General features: G+C 38.1%; 1 protein-coding gene across 1 annotated transcript; it reads left to right on the top strand.

Moving 5' to 3' along the window:
• The first annotated feature begins 1,086 nt into the window (after window positions 1–1,086).
• Window positions 1,087–9,171, top strand: LOC137277674 (uncharacterized). Its single transcript, XM_067809544.1, has 4 exons — window positions 1,087–1,395; window positions 4,758–4,848; window positions 7,601–7,798; window positions 8,699–9,171. The coding sequence occupies exons 1-4, from the start codon at window positions 1,087–1,089 to the stop codon at window positions 9,169–9,171; spliced, it is 1,071 nt and encodes a 356-aa protein (XP_067665645.1).
• Window positions 9,172–25,940: the final 16,769 nt, after the last annotated feature.

The raw sequence follows: 25,940 nt of genomic DNA, 5'->3' as shown, positions 1-25,940 counted from the left end.
GTATATCTCATAACATAATCAAAGGGAGGTAACTCTATAGAACTAGTTTAAAGGCTTGCCGATAAAATACTAACACCACTGAACATTTATCACGTAATGTGACCCATAATAATTATTATTCATAACAATAAACGGTGTGAACCAACAATAATTATTACTTAATTAATAATGCAATTTTCACCAAATAGACTCTCGTAACACAGTAGATAAGTAGTATGACCCCTAGCTGGATTTACAGAAATCCTTCAAATGTTGGTCATTTTGTGCTGATCACTTACAACTGTTCAGTTTAGAAATCATGAAGTTCCAATGCAGTTTTTCCCCCGATATTCGTAATGAAATTGCTGTCCTCTGCAACCATGGGTAGATCAATGTAAAATTTGTGGAACACGGTGCCAGGAGTAAAAAGCTCAGGTTCAAAATCTACTGTTCACCAGAAACAGTGGTAACTTAGCGGCTTGATAAAGTATGACTAACACTTGACCTGTAAGTCCCATATCATTCACAGTATTCTTCATGATCCTTGATGTTGATATCCAAATATATATGGTATTTTGTAATGTATGGCTAATTTGCACAAAAGTCTTCCAACATATGAAAGACTGATGTAAATCCATTTAGGGTCCATGTAGGTAGCAAACGTACTTTATGTCCCCATGGTCCCTAGTGTGATGATCTACATTCAGTTGTTGCTGACCTGTAGCCCGTTGTTTTTACTGACAAAAATTAAAAAAACACGAGCACAGATGTGGTTTAAACCTTGCTGCAATTAAATCTGTTACCGCAAAACAGAAAAAAGAAGACAATACAAAATAAAAACTGAAGGCATATCACATATCAGTTACCATGGGGATCGTCGTCAGAGTATAAATGTCAAGATTCCTCTGACGGAGATCGGAGATTTTTTGTGTGTGATAATATTGTTTTCTTGCAATGCAAGTTTAATTATGAAATCAAGGTAACTGGATGTAGAAAATCGATGACTTTGTCTACAACCATCTTCTGCCAAATGGAAATATTGCGACGCAGTTAGCTGTAGCAACACCAAACCAAGGTAGCTCTACGATCCAACTCCAGTATAGTAAGATGATCTCTGTAATGTCATGTTTCATAGTGAGTTTGTTTTGTCCTGTACAGTTATTTTGTTTTAATGACACATCAATCACAGACGATAACCGTTATCTGGAAAACAACTTGTATGGCATCATTAAGGAAAGGGTTTCTGCTGCTCGAGAGTGTGCCTTCGAGTGTTCTGCCCATCTTGGCTGTTCCTCATTCGGATTCGAACCTACACTTCGCACGTGTCACCTTCACAAGAAAGACAGTTCCACAGCTCCAACCGACCTGGTGACGAAAGCACCGTGGCAACATAGTGATATTTCACACTGGCCGACGGTATGTATTTCCATCTGTGATTGTATCATCCTTACGATACATCTTCGAATTCTGATGGGTCAACAGCCAAAGCATGCGATGTTCATAACATCTGTGTTAGTTAAATATGTAATATCTAGAATTCAAATTTCGTCAAAACTGATTAATGTTCTTAATTTGTATTGGGTTTAAACATTTCTAAACGTTTATTTTGTTTCATTCTTTGAATCATATCTCTAATATATTTATAAGGAATTGTCATATAATCCATCATGTCCCTTTTCCGGTTCCACTGCCCACTGGAAACATTTGCCTGTTTAAGACCATACACCTATGCCTGATGAAGTGAGTGAGTGAGTTTAGATCAACGCCGTATTAAGCAATATTCGAGCACAATCACGCACCAACCAAACTAGACTTCACACATTGAACCCGTGTTGGCAATCCTACCTGGGCGTTAAGCGTGAAGAGCGTGAGGTTTACGAAAGTAGGCTACCATACCGGCCCCTGATGAAGAGACAAGGAGGAACAAATAACAGGGTGGAAAGGGGGACTGCAGGGACGGCCCGGAAGGTTGATGAGGAGACAGACGGTAGTCCTATCTTTTAATAATACCGTAACGTTTTGACGACTTTATTTTCAGACTACTGCCCTTTCTGCAACGGGAAAGCATCAAGTGAAGCAACTCTAGATTTTAAACACGATTCAAATCTGAATCTTCATCTCAATCGTCTTTCTTTGAATTTAAATGGAATATTAAATGCATGTATGTTTGCAGCAAACGTACATTATTTACGGGACTGAGGGATGTCCTACTCTTGTACATTTAAGATTTGAGCAATTTCCCCTACGCACACCAGCAACAAATCAATGTGTCACAGCCGAGTGAAAATATGTCTACTATTTCCTGCGTAGCATTTATTACCTCCTACGTTGGACTTACTATCTTTTACGTAGTACGTGGTATCTTCTACGTAGAAGGTGAGCGATGTATAATAGTGTTTTAATCTGACGAGGACTTGCAAATAATTCGTCGAAGTTTTTCTTATAGTGCATACATGCCCACTTAAAGGCTTGGTACTAGTTGAGATGTATTCGCGTTTAAAATCGGGATGCTGAGTGACACTTACTGTCGTAATGACATGCACATGGGATTCTTATCGCCAATCGCAGCAATTAAATTATTGTAGAAAGAGTTCTTTAAAATGTGAGTCAGTAAATATTCATGACATTAACGCAGTGTTACTATACGGTGTTATTGTGTACGTGTGTATTGTGAGGGTGGCATGAACCTTGTTCTTTTGATAATTGCAGTCTTTCAGGTTTGGTTATGGTTATGTTTGATCTATCATGCATGCATTTATTCATATGCAGAGGGAGAGAAGGCATGGTGTAAAGTTATGATGAGTCACTGGTTAAAGCACGTCCTCGGCAATTTGTTGTTCATCAGGGGGGTAGATTAGAGCTGATACAATGCTCGCGATACCCCATAATCAGAATATCGTCAGTGTTTTACAGGTTGTCTTGACTAGGGTGGAAATGCTGATTGCGGTGTACAAAAAATACGAAACTCAAAAAGGCAAAGAATTCTACTTTTACACCGGTGTAACACAAAAGCCATATAATGACCAATACTCGAAACCACTCGCATTGATGATGACAATAGCCTATCATTCCGATCCACTTGAAGTCCTCTCGAACCCCAAGCACAGGTTACTGGGTCTAGTTTTAACACTCCATGAAATGCCAGAAAGTCATCAAGCTGTAATATTCATTCAAAAGAAGATGGTGACGAAGTCTTTCATCTTGGAATAAGGTCAGCACTTTCCAGCAATTTTCTGTGTCGAACTACTACACTCTACAGGCTTGTGAATCGTGGGAAGAGTGATAGATTGCCATCGATACTCTAAGACAGGTCTGTGCGAAAGATGTGAGCAAGCAGATTATCACTCGTTTGCAACGACCTCTGAAATATTTAAACCATAACAGTAATGTGTGACAGGAAATACAGTACACAACAGTGGAGTAACTGCACCGCGTAATAGTAGAGCAAAATGAAAGCAATGCAGTAAAGTACAACAGTCAGTCCAACACATGACAACAATTAGTACAACGCAGGATAGTCATGTGCAACAATTTGTTCGAGACATTACTCTAACAGTGAATGAACCAGTAGACTCTGACAGTGAATGAACCAGTAGACTCTGACAGTGAATGAACCAGTAGACTCTAACAGTGAATGAAATGTGTGACTGTAACCTTGAACAAAGAAGGAAACACATGACTGTTGACGCTAATAGTAAATGAAACAGTAGACACAAACAATGAAGGAAACACCTGACTGTTGATGCTAAAAGTGAATGAAGCCAAGTCCTAAGAAGGACATTCCAAGTACTACGTCCTACGTAGGAGATATAACGTCATATGTAGGAGATACTATGACCAACGTAGGCGATAATGAAAATAAAACACCGTGGGCTTACTACGCTACCGTAGTTGTCACTTTCAAATAGTGATGATTTGAGGTGAGCGTATCCTGCCCCACAGATGGACCCCCAAGAAACAAAAAAAAATATGCAAAACCCAAACGCACTGTTGAGGTCAAAACAAGGAATTGCATGAGGCATGATCTTGTCGCCGATGCTGCTGTGTACAAAATGGTACCAGGGACAATGCCTGTGCCAGTAAGGTCGAGCTAGTAACGGGGTGACTGTGTATCTTCACCTGACTCATGGTGACTCGTTATTCAAATTTAAATTAATTAAATTTAAAACATTTAAACTATGGATTATACCACAATACAAAAGACAGGCGACAGATTACCAACAACTGAAAGTAGATCACCATACTGATTATCATGGCAGAAATGCAAGGACAAAAGTTGAAATAACTTCAAACAGACGATTTCATTCACATTTGTTGTAATTAAATATTGTTATAATCCATTACAAACACTACATTATTGTCTCTTTTCATCAACTAATCTTACCTGTAAAATCTACAATCAATCAAATTGGTTTGTTCAACGCTTAAACGCTATGGATATTGAAACTAATAAAACTCAATCAATCAATCAATCAATCAATTGTTAACAGCGCATTTGCAATGAAGCTAATCACTAATATTTACAATATATGTAGTCATACAATCTACCTTGATCTAGGTGCAACTACGTTGGCAGTTTGCTCTAGGCACAGACACAAGGTTCGGTGGCCGTTTTCTCCGTATCCCACACAACCCACCAATGACTCATGTTTCTATCTAGCCATGATATTTTTTTTCGGTAAATGTCCATCCATCATGCATATCTTACACATTTTTATTTATTTGTCTGGGAAAATTTATAACTGATGTTGATGAGTGAGTGTTTTGTTTGTTATAAGGAATTCATGGGTCCCTGCCAAGATCACACCTGTCCATCAGGAAGGCGATGTAGTGTGCATCGTGTGACTAAAGCGCCGCTGTGTTTAGAAGGTAGGACATAATTTGTATTGATATTGATTAAGTGATAGGTATTATTGGATCACAATGGTTAGAGTTTTGAGTGATAGTTATTACGGGTCACATTTCGTATCATGGTAATGAGGCTTTATCGGTACGCCTTTAAGGTAGCGCTTTAGAGTTGCCTTCCTTTGGTGTGTGTTTTGACTTGGTAAACACGAGGCCGATCATGAAGGTTCCATACTTCACTGGAATGCTGAAGAATCAGGGACTGCATGTATAAGGCGGATTGCTGTGTTGATGACACATACTGATTTACTGGAGTTGTGACCATTCGGCCTGTCTATATCTTTTCTTATACCGTTTGTCAACGCAAATGTTTAACCGTAACAATTGAAAAAAAAATATTGGAATGGACAGTAACAAGACTTCAATAAGATAACCCAGAGGGACGTCAGAGGTATAATATTGTAGAGAGATGTGCACACAAGATCAACTGGATAAAAATATTTTATGCGTTGTTTCATAGCTAAGAGTACATATTTAGCAAGGCTGTTTATAACGGTATTATTGTGTCAAGTAAAGAGTAGAGCTAGTTTGTTTTCAGAAGGATATACATGATAAAAACGTGGTATGAGAGATGCTCTGGGGTCGTCATAGAATGGACATTCAAGGCACAAATGCTATTCAGATTCGATCGTAGGAATACCACACAAGGGACACAAACGTTCGTTATGTACAAGATGTGAATGTCTTCCATGTTCAGTCATTAACAGATGATTTGGACAGGCTCCATGCAGGAAGCAAAAGTACTGTAAGTCCCCATGGTCCCTAGTATGGTGATCTCCCTTCAGTTGTTGGAGATTTATAGCTCTTGTTTTATATCGTATTGTCTTCTCTCATTCCAGTGTTTTAGTTATACATGTTAGTTTTATATTCATTTCTGTGATAGTCTAATAGTTTTACTGTCTATTGTCGACAGGTTTTGCTCTTCCAGATGTTTTCATTTTATTAAGTGAATTGTTCTTGTCATAAGTGAATTGTTCTCTTCACGATATGGCTGCAATACTGCCGATGTGACGGTAAATATTAACTCACTCACTCACTGATTTGAACAGCGAAATCTACAAAGGGCAATACAATATACCGTCACATTTACAGCACTAATGTAATATTCTTCTGACAGTCATACTTATTTGTCTGAAAAAAATCTAGTTTGGTATATTTGTCAAGATCTGAAGCCAACGTTTAAAGATCAATATCAATACACCTCTGATTAAAATAGTATAGGGAAATTGTTAACATTTGTAATTTGTTGATCAACCCAAACATTTCCAAAACCATAGCTAAAGAGAAGTTTCTAAACTATCACCGTCCAACAATCAAGATTCTTTTCAGCTAAGCGATACTGATATTTATATATCTCATACAAAATTTTATTCTCATTTTGATATATTAGTCTGGTCCAGTATTTCACAATTAACAATATAGTAAACATTAACCTTCAAAGAATAATGATGTTTCGTGTAGTGATAGGTAGGTGAAGAATTTGCTTCCAGAATTTTTCATGTACATTTTGTATATTTGGTGAGGGATAAAAACAAAATGAATATTTTTTTGAAAGGGGAGGATCCTTCATTGTGTATCCGTGTGACAGAAACATAGACAGGCATATACTGTTTGACTGTAATGATCTTTCCATCACAAGGGATAGCTTGAATCCACATTTAGTTGATTTTGTAAAGGGAACTCTAGAATAAATATACTGATAAACTGCAATTATTATAGTTTCTTTGAATGAAAAAATAATTTTCAATAGCGGTTGTTTCTAGTGGCTGCATGATCTATTGTGTGCTGGTGATCTGTAGCATTTTGTCAGTGTCTATTGTGATAAACCACCACATTTATTATTGATGTATAAGATGATTAAATACTCACCCACCCACAAACTCACCAATCACGCATGAACGCACGCTGTTGGCTGATTTAGAGTCTGGTGAGGACTGACGTATTCTCCCCTGAGCATGTAGAGCGGCGTCCTCGTCACCATTAAATAGCGTACTTGTACAACAAATGCCACGAATAACTAACAGAAAACTTGCTTTTATCTGCCTCATGTCTACAACAATGCACTCAGAAAAATATCTACAGCAAATTCCTATGTTGCGAGCATGTATTTTCAGTGTTACTGCCTTCCTTCCGGCGAATCGTTCCAACAAACAACTATGTGTTCGCTTTTTTGACATATTAATAAATGTTTGTTTGACATAAACATTACACTTATTATATTTTGTTTTATGAACTATCGAAGCTCCTTCTAGGGCTCATCCAGATTCCGTTCCTATTGTCAGACAAAATGTGAGGTAACTTTAACTGTGTCATTTCACGCCAGCCATGGTCACCCTTATATGCCTGATTTTCAAGCAATACCTTAACGCCAGGATGTAGTAGTGAGCACTGAGAAACTGAAAATGATACATGGAATTTGTTTTATGTATGACAGAAGACAGGCATTTGTTTGACGTACGTGAATGCATCAACATTCGCGAAACTGCTTCAGCCTTGCATTGACGTATTCCTGCTATCGTTACATTTCTTTGTCCACATCTGTGAATGTCTATCGGCATTATCTTCAGCAGAAGAACTGGCCCTTCAGTTAACTCCCCTGTTATAGCTAAAATGGATGGAATGTGTGTTTAAAAAGACAAAACAGTATCGTAAATTTAATAATCAAACTTCAAACAACTCACATTCAACGATTTCAAGTAATTTGTCTCCTCCACAGTTGATATCTATCAACCAGATGTCTGTTCTGAAGAACAGTTCCCACATGCAATCTGCAGTTATGCATCCAAGTTGACAGAGGGTATGAGGACATGTTCCTGCCACATAAACTACAGAGATGTGCTGCTGGACGTCGTCAGTGTCAACAACACCTGCATGGCCAATGGCAGTTGGACTCAACCTTTGATAAACTGTACAAGTAAACGTCCCTTCCCCTGAAACACGGTGATACATCGTTTTCACGCTGGTAAGAATGAAACCGGGGACAGGATGCCTTGATCCATTCGTACATTTGTAAGTATACATGGTGAACGCAGATTTACCGACATATCTACCTGCGGAAGTTCAGGACAATTTGTCAAAAATGAAAGCAAATGCTTTACCGAGATCACACGATTTGGAATGTTTGATTTTCTCATTGACGTCTTTATAAACTTTGGGTAAAGAACCGGAAGCCAAGAAGTGAGGGTGTCCTCTGGCTGGCTGGCAAAGCCAGATCAATTAGAAAGTAACTCTAACGAATATCTAGCGAAGTTATGACAGCTCTAAATTGTGACTTCAAACCGGAGAGTGAGTCCGCCTCACCTGTTTCAAAATAAGATTTATAAATGTATATTCACAGTGGTTTGTCTATTGTGACTTGTCCCTTACGTTCGCAAGATGTTTCAGGTGAATTCTCTAGTTTACGTGTCTCTTAAGTTAACGCCAATGCTACAATTTTTAGGTAGTTTCAGATCCGCTTTCTATGTTTCTGTCGACACCTATGGTGTAAGATTTCTGTGAACACACAGTACGGACGGATTCAAGGCTAAAATATGTCGCATTGTCGCCCTTATCGATTATAGGTGCGCATGTGTAGAAAATATATTATGGTTTATTATAGCGTTGTATTGTGCAGTTTTAAAACTTGTCGCCATTTGGGGGAACAAAAGCAGTATTCAAAGCAGCAGAGCGACACTGCGACAAATGTCCCTTCTAGGATTCCATATTTTTCCCATTCAACAATTGTTAACAGTCGCATCAATTAAAGAGATCCAAAGCGCATTGACATTGACTGTAACTATCAATTGTAAACAAGCCCAAATACTTCCATTCCCAGGTCCCTATCTCAGACTGACCACGCCCAATACCAAAAGGTACATCTTCAAACAGTTAGCAAGCAAAACACTTCAAGTTATCACAGGCGGCACCTCTACTATGCTCTTTCTGGTCAAGGCGTGCCACGATGCCAACTTTGCCCTACACACATATCCTTACATGTATATTATTGCGTATGAGGTGGCATTCGGTGGACACGAAAACACCAAGTCCTTTATCACTGGATGCCTTCAGTGCATGAACATGGCTGTCCACCACGAATCATCTATTGTATCCTGCAACGAATACAGACCATTTTGGCTCAGCTGGAAGAATGGCGTCATCTCTGCAGGAAAGGGACTTGTTGGTGGAAGACAGCAATTCATGAAATGGGCCCCAGTTACTCCTATTGTGATAAATCACGTTAGTATCAGCACCTATGTTAAAAATCCTGGCACGTGGCTCTTCTTGAAGCAATCTCGTCCTCTGAGTTAATACGAATGACCAAACATATTGTATTGGGGTCAGTTTCTTGAAAGTAGAATGAATCATAATTAATACATATTATATATTGTGGAATATAACAGGATGCAACAAGAAAGGTTTTTGTGTGATAATTTACTTTTGGAAAAAGTATCCCTTCCCTCCAGTTTGAATCTGCTGCATTTTTCATCCTCTTCAAAATTATTCAGTGTCTATCGAAAATATGGGAAGTGTTCTTTTCTGGGGAACTACAAAGCGTTGAATATTTACAGGTAAAATTGTTATTCGGATCAAACTGGTTGTGCATTGGTGCCTTTCGATGATGTGAATCATTTGATCCTTTAATCCTTTTTTATTTTCATGATATGTTTAGCATTAACTGAAAAAGCGACTGTTGCACGTTTTCGGAGCAAAACTCCAATATGCTACAACTCTCTTTTGAAGAACAGTTCACATTGTAATCAGAGCAGTGATGAACTACTACCCTCTAAGAACAACATCGATATTTCTTTCTCCTTTTAACATACCAATAATACATCGGTTGTACAACAAATCTAGAAACGATATTGGTTTAATCTAAAAATAAACGGGATATCAATGATTTAAGCATTGAAATACAGAAATATGTTTGTTGTCTCTTGGCTGGGTCAAACTGCTTTCTCTGCCCGAGTGAGTGAGTGAATGAGTTAATATTTTACGTCACATCGGCAATAGTTCAGCCATATCGTGACGGGAACAAAACACTGAAATGGAATATATGTGTGTTATAAAACCTGTCGACAAAGGACAGTAAAACAACAATATGAATTAAAACTAGCATGGAAAGTTAAAACTATTATCAATATTTAGACAATACAATATAAAAACAGGCTATAGATCGCCAACAGCTGAAGGTAGATCACCATACTAGGGACCATGGGGATTTACTGTACCTTTGCTACCTGAATGGACCCTAGCTGGATTTACATCATCCCTCCAGCTGCTGGCGAGTGTACAATACGCTAGCCAAAATTAAAAGAACAGGAATACTACGATTAAAATCCTGGTAGACTTAAATTTACATTGAATGTTTTTGGACTTACGTACCCTCTCGGGAGGACAATAATTTTACAATACTTCAACCCCCTTTGAGAGTACAGCCACTAACAATTCTAGTTACGAATCCAAACCACCAATTATTAAAATACATCTTTTTACAGAAACATATTGCTCAAAATTCAGTCAAAAAATGATTTCTTTTAAAAACACAATACTTAAATGAAAACTGACGCTGGTAAAGAGATCCTTCATTGTTTTAACTGTAAAATACATATCCCTTGTGATGGAGAATTCAACACAGTCAAGCAGAATATGCTTGACCGTGACTCTCTCATCACAAGGGATACAAAATGGAGGATCCTCTCCTTTAACAGGTACGCATGAGTATATCTAGTGTGACCAGTACGACATCGTCGTAAAATAACCTCTTCAAATCTGGACTGACAACCCAAGCGGCTATAACCAATGTAAGGGTTTATCTCATGTAATTTATTTATACCTACTTGGGTGTCCCACTTCTTCTTCATCAGATCACGGATATAAAATCTAATGCTCGCTTTGTAATCACTGTAAGGAATAAGCAGTACTGTCACAGATTTATTGAGTCCTGCTTTAGCAGCAAGGGCAGACAATGTGTTACCAGAGATCCCTACATGGCTGGGTAACCAACAGAAGACGATGTCGTTGCAAGATCATTATACAATTCAATAATTTCTATTAAAAGTGAATGTTTGCATTTTTAATAGCCTGAAGGCAAGAAAGAGAATCGGAATAGATTATATATTGTTTACGTTTAGGGTGTCTTTGAATATATTGTTGTTAATATGGTGTTAGCTTCTGCTGTAAAAATAGAACTATTATCTTGTAATCTAGATGATATTGTTCTGGATCCAATGACAGTGGCACAAGCCACTGCGCCTCCGTCCTTGGATCCATCTGTAAATAAGAGTTTGTAATTGCTATATTTATGTTTTTATTGATGATATTCTTGTTTATAATATGGTAAGTCATTTGTTTCTGATTTTTTAAATGATGTTAATGTTAGGTCAACTTGTGGCCTAACCAGTTGCCAAGGAGGAGAAGAAAGAAGACGGGAAGGCGATATACTTTCTAGCGCAATGCCGGCAGAAGAAATAAATGGTTTAATTCTGTGCCCAGGAGGTGGAACAAGACAAGACTTTTTGTTATACAAATCCTCATAAAGGGGATTGAACACACAGTTATAGGTAGGGTTAGATTCGTTAGAATATAATTTAGTAATGTATTGTAAAGACAATTTTATACGATGTTGAGTAAGAGATGGTTCATCGGCCTCAACGTAGAGACTATCAATAGGTGAAGTTTTGAAAGACCCAAGACAAAGTCCTAAGCCTTGATGGTGCACAGAATCAAGAAGTTTAAGGTTTCTTTTGCAGGCTCCACCATATACGATGGAGCCATAATCGAGTTTCGAAAGGACCAGTGATCGATGTAGGTGTAAGAGGGTTGCTTGATCCCCTCCCCACTTTGAGTTGGAAACAACTTTCAACAAGTCAAGAGCCTTCAGGCATTTAATTTTAAAAGACTTGATATGAGGCAGAAATGTTAAATGTGAGTCAAAGATTAGGCCCAAGAACTTGGCCTCCTTTACAACTTTGATGGGAGTGCCATCTAGAGATAGTTCAGAGTCCTTATGTGGTTTATATTTTCTGCAAAAATGTATACAATTAGTTTTGGATTTAGACAATTTAAAGCCGTTCTCGACACACCATTTATTTATTTTGTTTAAACAAAGCTGCAGTTGCCGTTCAATAGTATGCATATTTTTCCCACGACAAGAAATATTAAAATCATCCACAAATAACGATCCATCAATTGAATCGTTTAAAACTTTTGATAAACTATTTATCTTTATGCCAAAAAATGTGACTGACAAAATACTGCCTTGTGGAACACCCTGATCCTGATTGTAATGATCAGACAGGGTAGAACCCACTCGAACTTGAAACTGTCTGTCATTTAAAAAGTTGGCTATAAATTGAGGTAAACGATCTCGCAAGCCGAAGGCATGTAAGTCTCTTAAAAGACCATATTTCCAGGTTGTGTCATATGCCTTTTCTAGATCAAAAATGATAGACACATCATGTTGTTTATGAATTAGTGCATTTTTAACAAATGATTCTAAACGCACTAAGTGATCGACAGTACTTCTGTTTTTACGGACCAAACTAGTCGATTATTTATCATGCGGTCCATGTTCTTGCAAACACAGCTAGTTAATGAAATCGGACGATAATTGGATTGATCCGTATGATGACGTCCAGGTTTAGGTATGGGTACTACTATGGCGTCACGCCATCAGGGAGGAAAGTTACCCGATGTCCAAATATCATCAAAAATATTTAGGACTGGTAAATGCTTCAGGAATTGATAATGTATGTTATCAGCTCCAGTAGCAGTGTCATGAGCTTGATCAAGAGCAGTATGGAGTTCATGAATAGAAAACATTTCATTATAATCTTCCCCATTATCAGAACTGAAATTAATAGTTTTCTTTTCTTCTTGTTTTTGATATTGCTGGAATTTTGGTACATAATTTGAAGAGGAAGAGTGTTTAGCAAGCGTTGCACCTAGTTTGTTAGCAATATCTGATTTATCAGTAAGCAATTGATCTCCATGTTTAAGATGATGGACAGTAGATTTAGCACCTTTACCTTTGATTTTCTGGACCATGTTCCATACCTTGGACATGGGTGTCCGAGAATTTAATTTGGATACATAATTTTGCCAAGATTGGCGTTTGTTCTGTTTAAAAGTACTCTTCGCTTAGCATTTAAAAATTTAAATTTATTTAAATTATGCACCATGGGATGGCGACGGAATTAATGTTCTGCTTTTTTCCTTGCCTTCCTAGCTTGTTTGCACTAATCGTTGAACCATGGTTTTCTTATGAGTGGAACTACAGATAAATTTGGTATACACTCGTCAGCTATGGAATTCAGTTCATCAGAAAAGCATTTAATAGCATTGGGAACGTCAGCAAAACGTTCAGGTTTAAGTTTTTCAGCACAAAGTGTTTCATATAAAGGCCAGTTAGCCTTTTTAAAATTTCGTCTTGATGATGGAGGAACATCGGATGGAGTAACAGCTTTTAATACAGTAGGAAAATGGTCACTTCCACACAGGTCATCGTGGACTGACCATTCAAATTCATTAAGTAGTTCTGAATTTGTGAGTGACAAGTCGAGAGCAGAATAGGTCCCTGTACCAGGGTGTAAATATGTGTTGGAACCATCATTATAAATACATAAATCATTGTCAGAACAACAATTTGCCTTTAGTGTTTGTAGTTACACTACCCCAGAGTGGGTTGTGCCCATTTAAATCTCCCATTATAATACAGGGCTTCGGGAGCTGGTCATACAGGGCTTGAAGATCACTTTTGGCAAACGATACATGTAAAGTAATTCTCACAGCAGCAGCCTGCATATTAGTATTACGTGAAACAGAGCTTTGAATAACGTTTTGTCTGACTAGAATGGATGATCCGCCAGTGGCCCTATCACCAGGAGGTGCAAAACTATGATATGCATTAAATTGACGAAGGTCAAGTGTATCTGTTTGTTTTAAATATGTCTCTTGGAGACATTACACTGAAGGTGAAGGTGTAATAACTGTAATTCATGTAAATTAGTCCTCAATCCTCTGCAGTTCCACTGTACAATATTATTGGAATAAACTATCTTTTGGGGGGATTTATTGGGGATCTACCCCTCACTCTTTTGGAGCGCGATAAGCTATGTGCCCTAGAATGGACGTTTTCAGAAACGCCCATGTCTTCAAGAGACCCGTATTTATTGAACAATTGAATTTTGTTTTGTGACCCTTTAGGAGCTCTGCCACTTTGTTGTTTTGAAGCATCAGGCTTTGGGTTCGGTTTACTTTTCACCGTTTGTTGACTATCAGCTGTCGATTGAGACTTTGAGTGTGACTGCGAAGATGATTTGTGATCAGAAGACGACTTTGATGTACTAGGAAGTGATTCCTCAGTCTGTGATGATATAGCAGGGTACGAAAGCTGTGGAGAATCGCAATTTACCTAAGTCAAGGTGGTTTGGCAGCCTGTGGTTGATGTTGTTTTAGAGCTAGAACCCGGTGATGTTTTTGCTGCTGTAGCATAACTTTCTGGAAGATCAGATCTCTTTACCAGTTGTTTTGGCCTCAAAAAAGAGATATTTTGAGTGAATTTTTTTTATTGATCTCCATTTGCTCTTTCTAGATTGGACACTGTTTAGAAAATGAAGAATGGTTGCCTGAGCATTTAGTGCATTTATTATCATCACTGTCACAATCTTATGTTGTGTGTGTCTTCTCACCACAGTGAGCACACACAACAATGTGCAGGTATTTACACCGTGTCCATATTTCTGGCATTTAAAACACGAGATCCCCACGGTTGGGGATGTAGGTATCAACTGGAATGTTACAGTAGCCTGCCTTCACTGATTTCGCAGCATTTGGACATGAACATTTAAACAGATACGTATTTGTTTTAATGGTTTCGTTGTTTCTGCGGGTTGAAAAGCGCTTGACATAGAGCACACCTTGATCCTTCATTTCAGATCCTATATCAAGGTCCGACATATCATCAAACAATCGATCCCGATCCCTCACGATACCTTTGCTTGTGTTCAAGGTATTATGCGGAGAGACCGTGACCGGAATGCCCACGAAAGATTTAATGTTCATCAGGTTGGTTGATTGTTATCTTTTCCTGCATTCAGTTAATAGCGCAACCGAAAGTAAGCGTCGAATGTTCTTAACGTCCCCAGCAATACCTTGAATACCCTTAGATACTGCGAAAGGGTTCAGCTTTAATGGTGTCTTGTCTGGAGTCTCAATATCAAGAAAACGTGGCCAATACTCAATCGACAGAGACGGTCTGTGGTCAGTATCAACAGGATCAATTTCAAGTGGTTTGTGACGTTACATTTTAACTCACTCACTCACTCTTAAGTGGTATGGGCACCCATGGCGAGCCACCTCCTAGTGGTGGGTGCTGGGTAACGTTAAGAGCTCGCCAACACCCCCGCTGTGGACCCGGGGCCATATTTGGTCCACCAACCGTGGGTTGCGGTCCTGTGTCGGTGGAGGACGGGAGTCTCGGGGTTGAGGGCACTGGGGGCCTGTAATCGTGCTCCCTTTGCTCAACACACCCCTTTGACCCTTACTTCACCTAGACGGGTGGTTGAATGGGCCCGGTTCAACCAAGCGGCTGGTCATGCCAAACCCTGAGCACTATATTTCGTTGCTCAATAATTATTTGGCTTGGACACAATGCTGACATAATTGGTTTTAAGTATATATTGTATGATATATGAATTTTCAAATTTGATAAAATTTGCCTAGATGCTTGTGCCAGAAGGCGATGACTCATGGGCCAATCTGGTAGACTGATTACTTGTTTAATCCTTCTGCTGGAGTATATCATCCCAGTATCCTTGGTGCTGCAGGTTGGAGATCCACTTGTAGATAGCACTGTCTTTATGATACTCGGTGGTGAGTGGGGAGCTTGGGTGAAGAATCTTATATACATTAACATGGAACCTGAAACCTCCCTAAAAAAACCGTCAGCTTGATAATGACGAAAGCACAAATGACAGTTATCGACCATTGAAACGGGATAGACGTACTGAGAGCAACAGACGTTATTTTTGCAAAATGAGAAATAAATACAAGACTTCATGTAGAGTGCATAAAAATAAGCTGCGCAACCAAAATCTAAGAAGACTTAATGAGTGTGTGCATAATCCCGCTAAATTTTGGAAACAAATCCGTTCCTTTAAAATTCGAAGTAATCTCAAAATAAATATTTCTAAATCTGAGTGGTTGATTCATTTTGAAAGAATATTTTCAAATGATTCTATTTTTCAGAATGATACTTTTGCTTTTGATGCTGACGTTCGTGATATCAACCTTGAAATGGAATACGAAAGTATCGATAAATTGATTTTAGAAACACAAATTTCTGATGATGAAATTAAAAACGCGATTAATCATTTAAAGTGTGGTAAGGCAGCTGGACCTGACAACGTTGTGATAGAACTGATAAAATACTCTCAGGTTGAGTTAATGCCCTTCCTACGGAAATGTTTCAATCTGATATTTGACAGAGGTGTATTTCCAAACAAGTGGTCTCGCTCAATTATTGTTCCGTTACATAAAAAGGGAACTTTAGACAACCCGGATAACTATAGAGGTATATCGTTAATGAGTATTTTAGGCAAGATATTTACAGCCATATTAAACAACAGAATTTCAAATTGGTCAAGTATGAGAAACTTGATTCCTGAATGCCAAGCCGGTTTTAGAAAAGAACATTCAACTGCAGATCATATTTTCACATTATATGTAATGTAATACAAAATTGTCTCTCACGAAGTAAACGCAAATTATATGTTGCTTTTGTTGATTTCAAGAAAGTTTTTGACTCTGTAGATCGTCCCAAACTGTGGTATTGCTTACGAAAAGCTGGTTTACAAGGGAAAATGTATAACATTTTAAAGTCGATGTATTCAAACATAAAATCATGTGTACGTTGTGGTGATGATGTAACAGACTTTTTTGACTGCCTGTATTCTAAGTCCAATGTTGTTTTCTTTCTTTATAAGTGAACTGTATTATGATATCACACTCTCTGGTAAACACGGTGTTCAAATGTTCCCTGACATGCTCGAAATTTTCATCCTCCTATTTGCTGATGATGTGATCTTGGTGTCCGATACAATTACTGGCTTACAAAATCAACTCAATATCTTAGAATGTTACACAAACAATTGGAAGCTCTCGGTTAATTTCGAGAAAACCAATATAATAATCTTAAGAAGAGGCGGTCCCGTCGCTTCAAAGGAGAAATGGTTTCTCAATGGTAAATTACTGACTATCGCTAACCATTATACATACCTTGGTCTTATGTTTTCGCACACGATGAATTTTAGAAAAAGTGTCCTTGATTTGCAATCACGCGCAAAAAAGGCTTTCATAAATATTATGTCCGTTTCTCAGAAGATAGGTATCTTCACTCCGAAGATATTTTTCAAACTGTTCGATTCGCAAATTCAACCGATTATGCTTTATGGGTCAGAAGTGTGGGGTTTTCAGCGTCAAGATTGTCTTGAGAAGATTCATCTCTTAGCTTGTAAAAGATTTCTAAATGTTGGACAAGCAACACCGAATTGTATGGTTTATGGGGAATGTGGGAGATACCCAATTTATATAAATTCACAAATCAGATGTTTAAAGTATTGGCTTAAGATTTTGGAAATGCACGAACAGCGAATACCTAAAATAGCTTATAATATGCTTGTTCACCTCGATAATATGGGTAAGACAACTTGGGCGTCACATATTAGAAATCTTTTATTTTCTCATGGCTTTGGATTTGTATGGTTAAATCAGACAGTAGGTAATGCAACTCTTTTTCTTAAACGTTTCCGAGAGCAGTCAATTAATATGTTTCATCAAGAATGGCGTTCGACTTTAGAAAATAGTTCAAGGTATGATCTATATCGATCTTTTAAAAGCCTTATACAACCGGAAATATATTTGTCTGTTTTGACATCAAGAAATATCAGACGTACATTTGTTCAGCTCAGACTAGGTCTATTAGATTTAAGCATTAATAAAGGAAGAAGATTGTCCATTGAAAGAAATTTGAGAATTTGCCCACTTTGCATTTCGGCTATTGAAGATGAAATCCATTTTATATTTGTATGTCCATATTATGATAATCTTAGAAGAAAATATATACCAAGTAACTATCTATCAAAACACCCAACATTATCCTTTGTTTCCATTCTCACTTCCAGAAATGAAACTGTCATCCGTAACCTTTCTTTGTTTGTGAAACACGCTGTTGTCATGAGAAATAATGTGTTATCCATGTAACTTCATACTTGTCATTGCATTATATATTATAAATATATATATATATATGTACGTAATTCCTTGTATATGGGCCGGAGGCCTTGAATACAATAAATTTAACTTGACTTGACTTGACCATTGAAACAGGTAGACTATTGGCCGAGATTTCTAGTGATAGAATCTGTGGTTAAAAAAACAATTGAACTCAATCCGTTTGCTGTTTCCAAAGCAGTGTATGGTATTGCAGGAGACGTGAAAAATATCAGGAGACTGAGATCTGGGTCGTTACTCATAGAGTTTAGTAAACGGCAACAAGCAACCAACCTGCTGTCAGTTGATACGTTGGCCGGATGCCCTGTTTTAGTGTCAACCCATCGTACACTGAATTCAAGTAAAGGCATTGTCAGGGATCGAGATCATCTTTCAGAGGACATGACGGAGCTTGACATCATGGTTGAACTGAAAGATCAAGGTGTCACGCACGTGAAACGTTTTACGAGGCGTCACAATTCTGAAGTAATTGTCACAAACACATATTTATTGTCATTTGTCTCTCCAACGGCACCAAAGTCAATCAAAGCTGGGTATTGCAATCTTCCTGTTGAAGTGTATATACCAAATCCACTGAGGTGCTTTAAATGCCAGAAATGTGGCATAAATTCTTGCTCCAACCGTATTATTTGTGCTCATTGTGGGGAGCAATCTCATGTTACAGAAGACTGTACAAATAACTTTTAAAAAATGTGTCAACTGTTCAGGAAAGCATTCCTCCTCATCAAAAGATTGTCCGATATGGAAGGGGAAATGGAAGTCAATAAAATAAATCAGCTATGCTGAAGCTAAGAAGCTTTTTCCCTCTGTTTATCCAAATGACTCTTATGCTTCTGTTAGTAAAAGACCACCCACGACAACACTCTCAGTTGTATGTCAGACAGAGTTGACATGGATAAAATCTACTTCTCCTGAACCCATCACAAATCAAGAATTATTACTACGAGGAGATTCTGCTACTCAGACTGTAGCCATGACGCCATCTCAGCCTCAGCCTATGCCCTTGTCACAGGATTCCGCAAGTCCAAAGACTCAACTAGATAATAGAAAGTCCTCCGGTCGAAATGTTATTCCAAATCCAAATCAGATTCGTGTCAGTCAAAAGCTGTACCTGGACACCAAGTCGCACAAACTGTGAAAGGAAACCAAGCACTTACTAGAATCAACCAAAGCGATAGAGTCGCTAAGGGTTCAAAGGATGAGATGCAGCTTTTTAATAAGTTTGGGTCCCTCGAAGATATGGACACGTCTGAACTTACCCATTACCGGACAGGGAGTTTATCGCCTTCTAGATCAAGGCGTGGTAGATCACCAATAAATGCACCAAAGTGATGAATCATTCACCAAATATAGTGCAGTGGAATTGTAGAGGGGTAAGGACCAGTTTTAATGAATTGCAGCTATTGGTCCAAGATTTTGCACCACGAGCAGTATGTCTGCAGGAAACGCATCTGAAACAAACAGATCTTTTAAAGTTACGTCAATATGATGCGTATCATTATTTTTCACCCCCGGGTGACAGAGCCACTGGGGGATCGTCAATACTTGTCAACAAGACGTTATTCATAGCCCTGTAACTCTTACAACTAATCTCCAAGCCGTTGCAGTGCGACTTACTCTTCACGTTGCACTTACATTATGCTCTTTGTATATATACAATGATGACTCAAATACATATCTGCATCCTGCAACCGGCACCTACTCTTCTCTGGATTTGTCTCTTGCAGACTCTAATCTACTTCATGAATTTGATTGGACAGTCCACAAAAACCTCTGTGGAAGTCACCACTTTTAAACTATTTTATCAGAAATTTCCCCATCTGAAGCTCCATCTTACACAAGATGGAATTTTTCTAAGGCATATTGGTCCTTATTTAAAACATTGTGCTCATCTAAACTCCAACCTTCATGTTTCAGTCCAATACGTGGTAAACAGGCTAGAAAAGCGAGGAAAAGAGCAGAGAATTATTTTCGAAATCATCCAACTGTCCATAACTTAAATAAGTTTAAAGTACTAAATGCGAAGGCACGTCGTACGTTCCAACACAACAAACGGCAGTCCTGGAGGAACTGTGTCTCCAGGATTAATTCACGCACACCAGTGTCCAATGTATGGAACATGGTTCAGAGAATAAAAGGCAAAGGTTCGAAATCTGCTGTTCACCATCTTAAAGATGGTGATAGTTTGATTACTGACACATCTCAAATTGCCAATAAGCTTGGCGAAACGCTTGTAAAACATTCTTCATCAGAAAATTATGTTCCTGAATTTCAGAGATACCAGAAGTTACAGGAAAAGAAAAACCTTAATTTTGAATCAAATAATGGTGAAGATTACAATGAAGTGTTTTCCTTACATGAGCCACATACAGCTCTTGAGCAAGCTCATGACACAGCAGCGGGTGATGATAATATCCATTACCAGCTACTGAAACACTTACCTGAACCATGTCTATTGACACTTTTAGATATATTTGATCAAATATCGACGTCTGGAGAATTTCCTCCTTCATGGCGTAATGCCATTGTAGTTCCAATACCAAACCTGGTAAGGATCATACAGATCCATCAAATTGCAGACCGATATCGCTTACTAGCTGTGTCTGCAAAACCATGGAACGTATGGTGAATAACAGATTGGTTTGATATCTTGAAACCAATAACCTAATAATAATAATAATATTCAATGTGGTTTCAGGAAAAATCGTAGTACCACTGATCATTTGGTAAGTTTGGAATCCTTCGTTAAAAATGCTATAGTCAATAAACAACGTGCTGTATCAATTTTCCTTGATCTTGAGAAAGCTTATGATACAACCTGGAAGCAAGGCATTTTCAAGGATTTACATGAGTTTGGTTTGAGAGGCCGTTTGCCTCTTTTTATATCAGAGTTTTTAAAAGACAGGCAATTTCAAGTTCGAGTGGTTTCAACCCTGTCTGATCATTACAATCAGGATCAGGGTGTCCCACAAGGCAGTATTTTGTCAGTCACTTTATTTAGTATTAAATCAACAGTTTATCCAAGGTTTTAAATGATTCGATTGATGGATCACTTTTTGTGGATGATTTTAATATGTCCTGTCGTGGTAAAATATGAATACTATTGAACGACAACTGCAGTTATAAATAAATATAAATAAATAAATGGTGTCTTGAGAATAGTTTTAAATTCTCAAAGTCGAAAACTAATTGTGTACACTTTTGTAGGAAATATAAACCGCATAAGGACCCTGAACTATATTTAAATGGCACTCTTATCAAAGTCGTAAAGGAGGCAAAATTCATGGGTCTAATATTTGATTCTCACTTAACCTTCTTGGCTCATATTAAATCTCTTAAAGCTAAATGCCTGAAAGCACTGGATTTGTTAAAGGTTGTTTCAAACTCAAAGTGGGGAGGGGATCAGACTACCCTCCTTCACTTATATAGATCATTGATACGGTCTAAGCTTGATTATGACTCCATCGTTTATGGCGGAGCCTGCAAAAGCAACCTAAAACTTTTAGATACTGTCCACCACCAAGGTCTAAGACTTTGTCTTGGATCTTTCAGAACTTCACCTGTTGACAGCCTTTATGTCGAGGCTGATGAGCCATGTCTTGAGCAGCGACGTGTAAAATTAGTTTTACAGTATATCACAAAACTGTGTTCACATGAGTCAAACCCTGCATATGACCCTCTCTATGAGGATTTATACAATAAGAAATCTTCCCTTGTTCCGCCTCTTGGTTTAAGAATAAAAACCACTTATTTCTGCTGCCGGCATTGAGCTGGATCATATAGCTCCCTCCCGTCTTCTTTCTTCTCCTCCTTGGCAGTTGGTTAGGCCAAAGGTCGACCTAACATTAACTACATTTAAAAAATCAGAAACAAATGAATTACAATATAAACAAGAATATATAATCAATTGAAACATAAATATAGCAATTATTCCCAAGAAGTGGGACACTCAAGTAGCTATCAATAAATTACATGCAATAAAACCATTTGTTGGTTACACCTACTTGGGATGTCGGTCCAGATTTGAAGAGGCCATTATACGACGTATTGATGCCTACTTGAGTGTCCCACTTCTTCTGCATCAGATCACGGATGTAAGATCTAATGGTGGCTTTATAATCACTGTAAGGATTAAGAAGTGGCGTCACAGATTTGGTGAGCGCTGCTTTAGCAGCAAGGTCTGCCATTGTGTTACCAGAAATGCCTACGTGGCTTGGTAACCAACAGAAGACGATGTCGTATTGGCCAGTAGCAAGATTATTATACAATTCAATAATATCAATTAAAAGTGGGTGTCTTTGAATATATTTAAGAGCTGTTAATATGGCGTTAGCTTCTACTGTAAAAATAGAACTATTCTCTCGTAATCTAGAAGATATTGTTCTGGATCCAATGACAGTGGCACAAGCCACTGCGCCACCGTCCTTGGACCCATCTGTAAATAAGGATTTATAATTGCTATATTTATGTTTCAACTGATTATATTCTTCTTTGTATTGCAATTCATTAGTTTCTGATTTTTTAAATGTAGTTAATGTTAGGTCGACTTGTGGCCTAACCAATTGCCAAGGAGGAGAAGAAAGAAGACGGGAAGGAGCTATGTTTTCCAGCTCAATGCCGGCCGCAGAAAGAAAGGGTATAATTCTGTGCCCGAGAGGTGGAACAAAAGAAGACTTTTTGTTGTACAAGTCCTCGTAGAGAGTATTGAAAACACAGATATATGCAGGGTTAGATTCGTTAGAGTATAGCTTTGTTATATATTGTAAAGTTAATTTTATAGGGCGTTGTGTAAGAGATGGTTCATCGGCTTCAACATATAGACTGTCAACAGGAGAGGTTCTAAAGGACCCAAGACAAAGTCTTAGACCTTGAGGATGAACAGAATCTAATAATTTTAAGTTTCTGTTGCAAGTTCCACCATATACGATAGAGCCATAATCAAGTTTAGAACGGACAAGTGATCGATATAGATGGAGGAGGGTAGCTTGATCACCTCCCCACTTAGAATTTGATACCACTTTCAACAAATCAAGTGCTTTCAGGCATTTAGTTTTCAGAGATTTAATATGAGGCAGAAACGTTAGGTGTGAGTCAAAACTTAATCCCAAGAACTTGGCTTCTTTGAAAACTTTAATGGGAGTGCCATCTAGAGATAGTTCAGGGTCTTTATGTGGTTTCCACTTACGACAAAAATGTATGCAATTAGTTTTGGATTTAGAAAATTTAAAGCCGTTTTCAAGACACCATTTATTTATTTTGTTTAAACACAACTGCAACTGCCGCTCTGTGGTATGCAATTTTTTACCACGACGAGAAATATTAAAATCATCCACAAATAACGATCGATCAATTGAATCATTTAAAACTTTTGATAAACTATTTATCTTTATACTAGAAAGTGTGACTGACAAAATACTGCCTTGTGGAACACACTGATCCTGATTGACAGACAGGGTAGAAACCACGCGGACTTGAAATTGTCTGTTATTTAAAAAAAGTGCCTATGAATTCAGGCAAACGACCTCGCAAACCGAATTCATGTAAATCTCTCAAAATGCCATATTTCCAGGTTGTGTCATATGCCTTCTCGAGATCAAAAAAGATAGACACAGCGTGTTGTTTATTAATCAGCGCATTTTCCACAAATGATTCCAAACGCACTAAGTGATCGACAGTACTTCTGTATTTACGGAAACCACATTGTATATCTGTTATGAGGTTATTTGTTTCCAAATACCAAACACGTCGATTATTTATCATGCGTTCCATGGTCTTGCAAACACAGCTAGTTAATGAAATCGGACGATAATTGGATGGATCCGTATGATCACGTCTAGGTTTAGGTATTGGTACTACTATAGCATCACGCCACGAAGAAAGAAATTTCCCGGAAGTCCAAATATCATCAAAAATGGATAAGAGCGTCTCTAAACATGGTTCTGGTAAGTGCTTCAGGAGTTGATAATGTATGTTATCAGCTCCTGTAGCAGTATCATGAGCTTGATCAAGAGCAGTATTGAGCTCATGAATAGAAAACGTTTCATTGTAATCTTCCCCATTATCTTAGTTGAAATTAATAGTTTTCTTTTCTTCTTGTTTTTGATACTGCTGAAATTTAGGTAAATAATCAGAAGAGGAAGAGTGTTTAGCGAGGGTTTCGCCCAGTTTATTTGCAATATCTGATTTATCCGTAAGTAACTGATCTCCATGTTTAAGATGAAGGACAGTAGATTTAGTACCTTTACCTTTAATTTTTTGGACCATGTTCCACACCTTGGACATGGGTGTCCGAGAATTTATTTGAGATACATAAGATTGGCGTTTGTTCTGTTTAAAAGTACGCCGTGCTTTGGCATTTAAAATTTGAAATTTATTTAAATTATGCACCATGGGATGGCGACGGATATAATGTTCTGCTTTTTTCCTTGCCTTCCTAGCTTGTTTGCACTTATCGTTGAACCATGGTTTTCTTATGTGTGGAACTACAGAGGAATTTGGTATACACTCATCAGCTATGGAATTCAGTTCATCAGAAAAGCATTTAATAGCATTGGGAACGTCAATAAAACCTTCAGGTTTAAGGTTTGCAGCACACAGTGTTTCATATAAAGCCCAGTTAGCCTTTCTAAAATTTCGTCTTGATGATGGAGGAACATCGGATGGAGTTACAGCTTTTAATACAGTAGGGAAATGGTCACTTCCACAGAGGTCATCGTGGGCTGACCATTCGAATTCATTTAGTAGTTCTGAATTTGTGAGTGACAAGTCAAGAGCAGAATAAGTCCCTGTCCCAGAGTGTAAATGTGTGTTGGAACCATCATTATAAATACATAAATCATTGTCAGAACAAAAGTCCTCCAACAATTTGCCTTTAGTGTTTGTAGTTACACTACCCCAGAGTGGGTTGTGCCCAATTTAAATCCCCCATTATAATACAGGGCTTCGGGAGTTGGTCATATAGAGCTTGAAAATCAGTTTTGGCAAACGTCGAAGATGGCGAAATATAGAGAGAGCAGAGCGTAAACGCTACATGTAAAGTAATTCTCACAGCAACAGCCTGCATATTAGTAATAAGTGAAACAGGGCTTTGAATAACTTTTTGTCTGACTAGAATGGATGATCCGCCAGTGGCCCTATCACCTGAAGGTGAAAAACAATGATATATTATTAAAATGACGAAGGTCAAATGTATCTGTTTGCTTTAAATATGTCTCTTGGAGACATAACGCTGAAGGTGTAAAATCTTGGACTAATAGCTGTAATTCATGTAAATTAGTCCTCAATCCTCTGCAGTTCCACTGTACAATAGTATTGGAATAAATCTTTTGGGGGGATTTATTAGGAATCTACCCCGCACTCTTTTGGAGGGCGACAAGCTACGTGCACAGAATGGACGTTTTCAGATACGTCCATGTTTTCAAGAGACCCATATTTATTGAGCAATTGAATTTCTTTTTCTTTAGGAGCTCTACCACTTTGCTGTTTTGAAGCATCAGGCTTAGGCTTAGATTTACCTTTAGCAGTTTGTTGTCTGTCAGCTGTAGATTGAGATTCAGTGTGTGACTGCGAAGATGATTTATGATCAGAAGAAGACTTTGAAGTTCCAGGAAGTGATTCCTCAGTCTGGGATGACATAGCTGAGTATAGAAGTTGTGGAGAGTCGCTGTTGACCCAAGTCAAGGTAGTTTGGCAGCTTGTAGATGATTTTGTTATTTTAGAGCTACGCACAGATGATGCGTTTGCTACTGTAGCATAACTTTCTGTAAGGTCAGATCTCTTCACCAGTG

The sequence above is a fragment of the Haliotis asinina genome, chromosome 1, assembly GCF_037392515.1.
Source record: "Haliotis asinina isolate JCU_RB_2024 chromosome 1, JCU_Hal_asi_v2, whole genome shotgun sequence".
NCBI lineage: Eukaryota > Metazoa > Mollusca > Gastropoda > Lepetellida > Haliotidae > Haliotis > Haliotis asinina.
This window is presented reverse-complemented; position numbering and strand designations above follow the sequence as displayed.

Excerpts from the sequence above, each read along its gene's own strand:
- LOC137277674 (XM_067809544.1), top strand. The coding sequence starts at position 1,087 with ATGATCTCTGTAATGTCATGTTTCATAGTGAGTTTGTTTTGTCCTGTA. Across the intron at positions 1,396-4,757 it reads ATATTTCACACTGGCCGACG|GAATTCATGGGTCCCTGCCA; the intron begins GTATGTATTTCC and ends GTTTGTTATAAG. Across the intron at positions 7,799-8,698 it reads ACCTTTGATAAACTGTACAA|GTCCCTATCTCAGACTGACC; the intron begins GTAAACGTCCCT and ends TTCCATTCCCAG.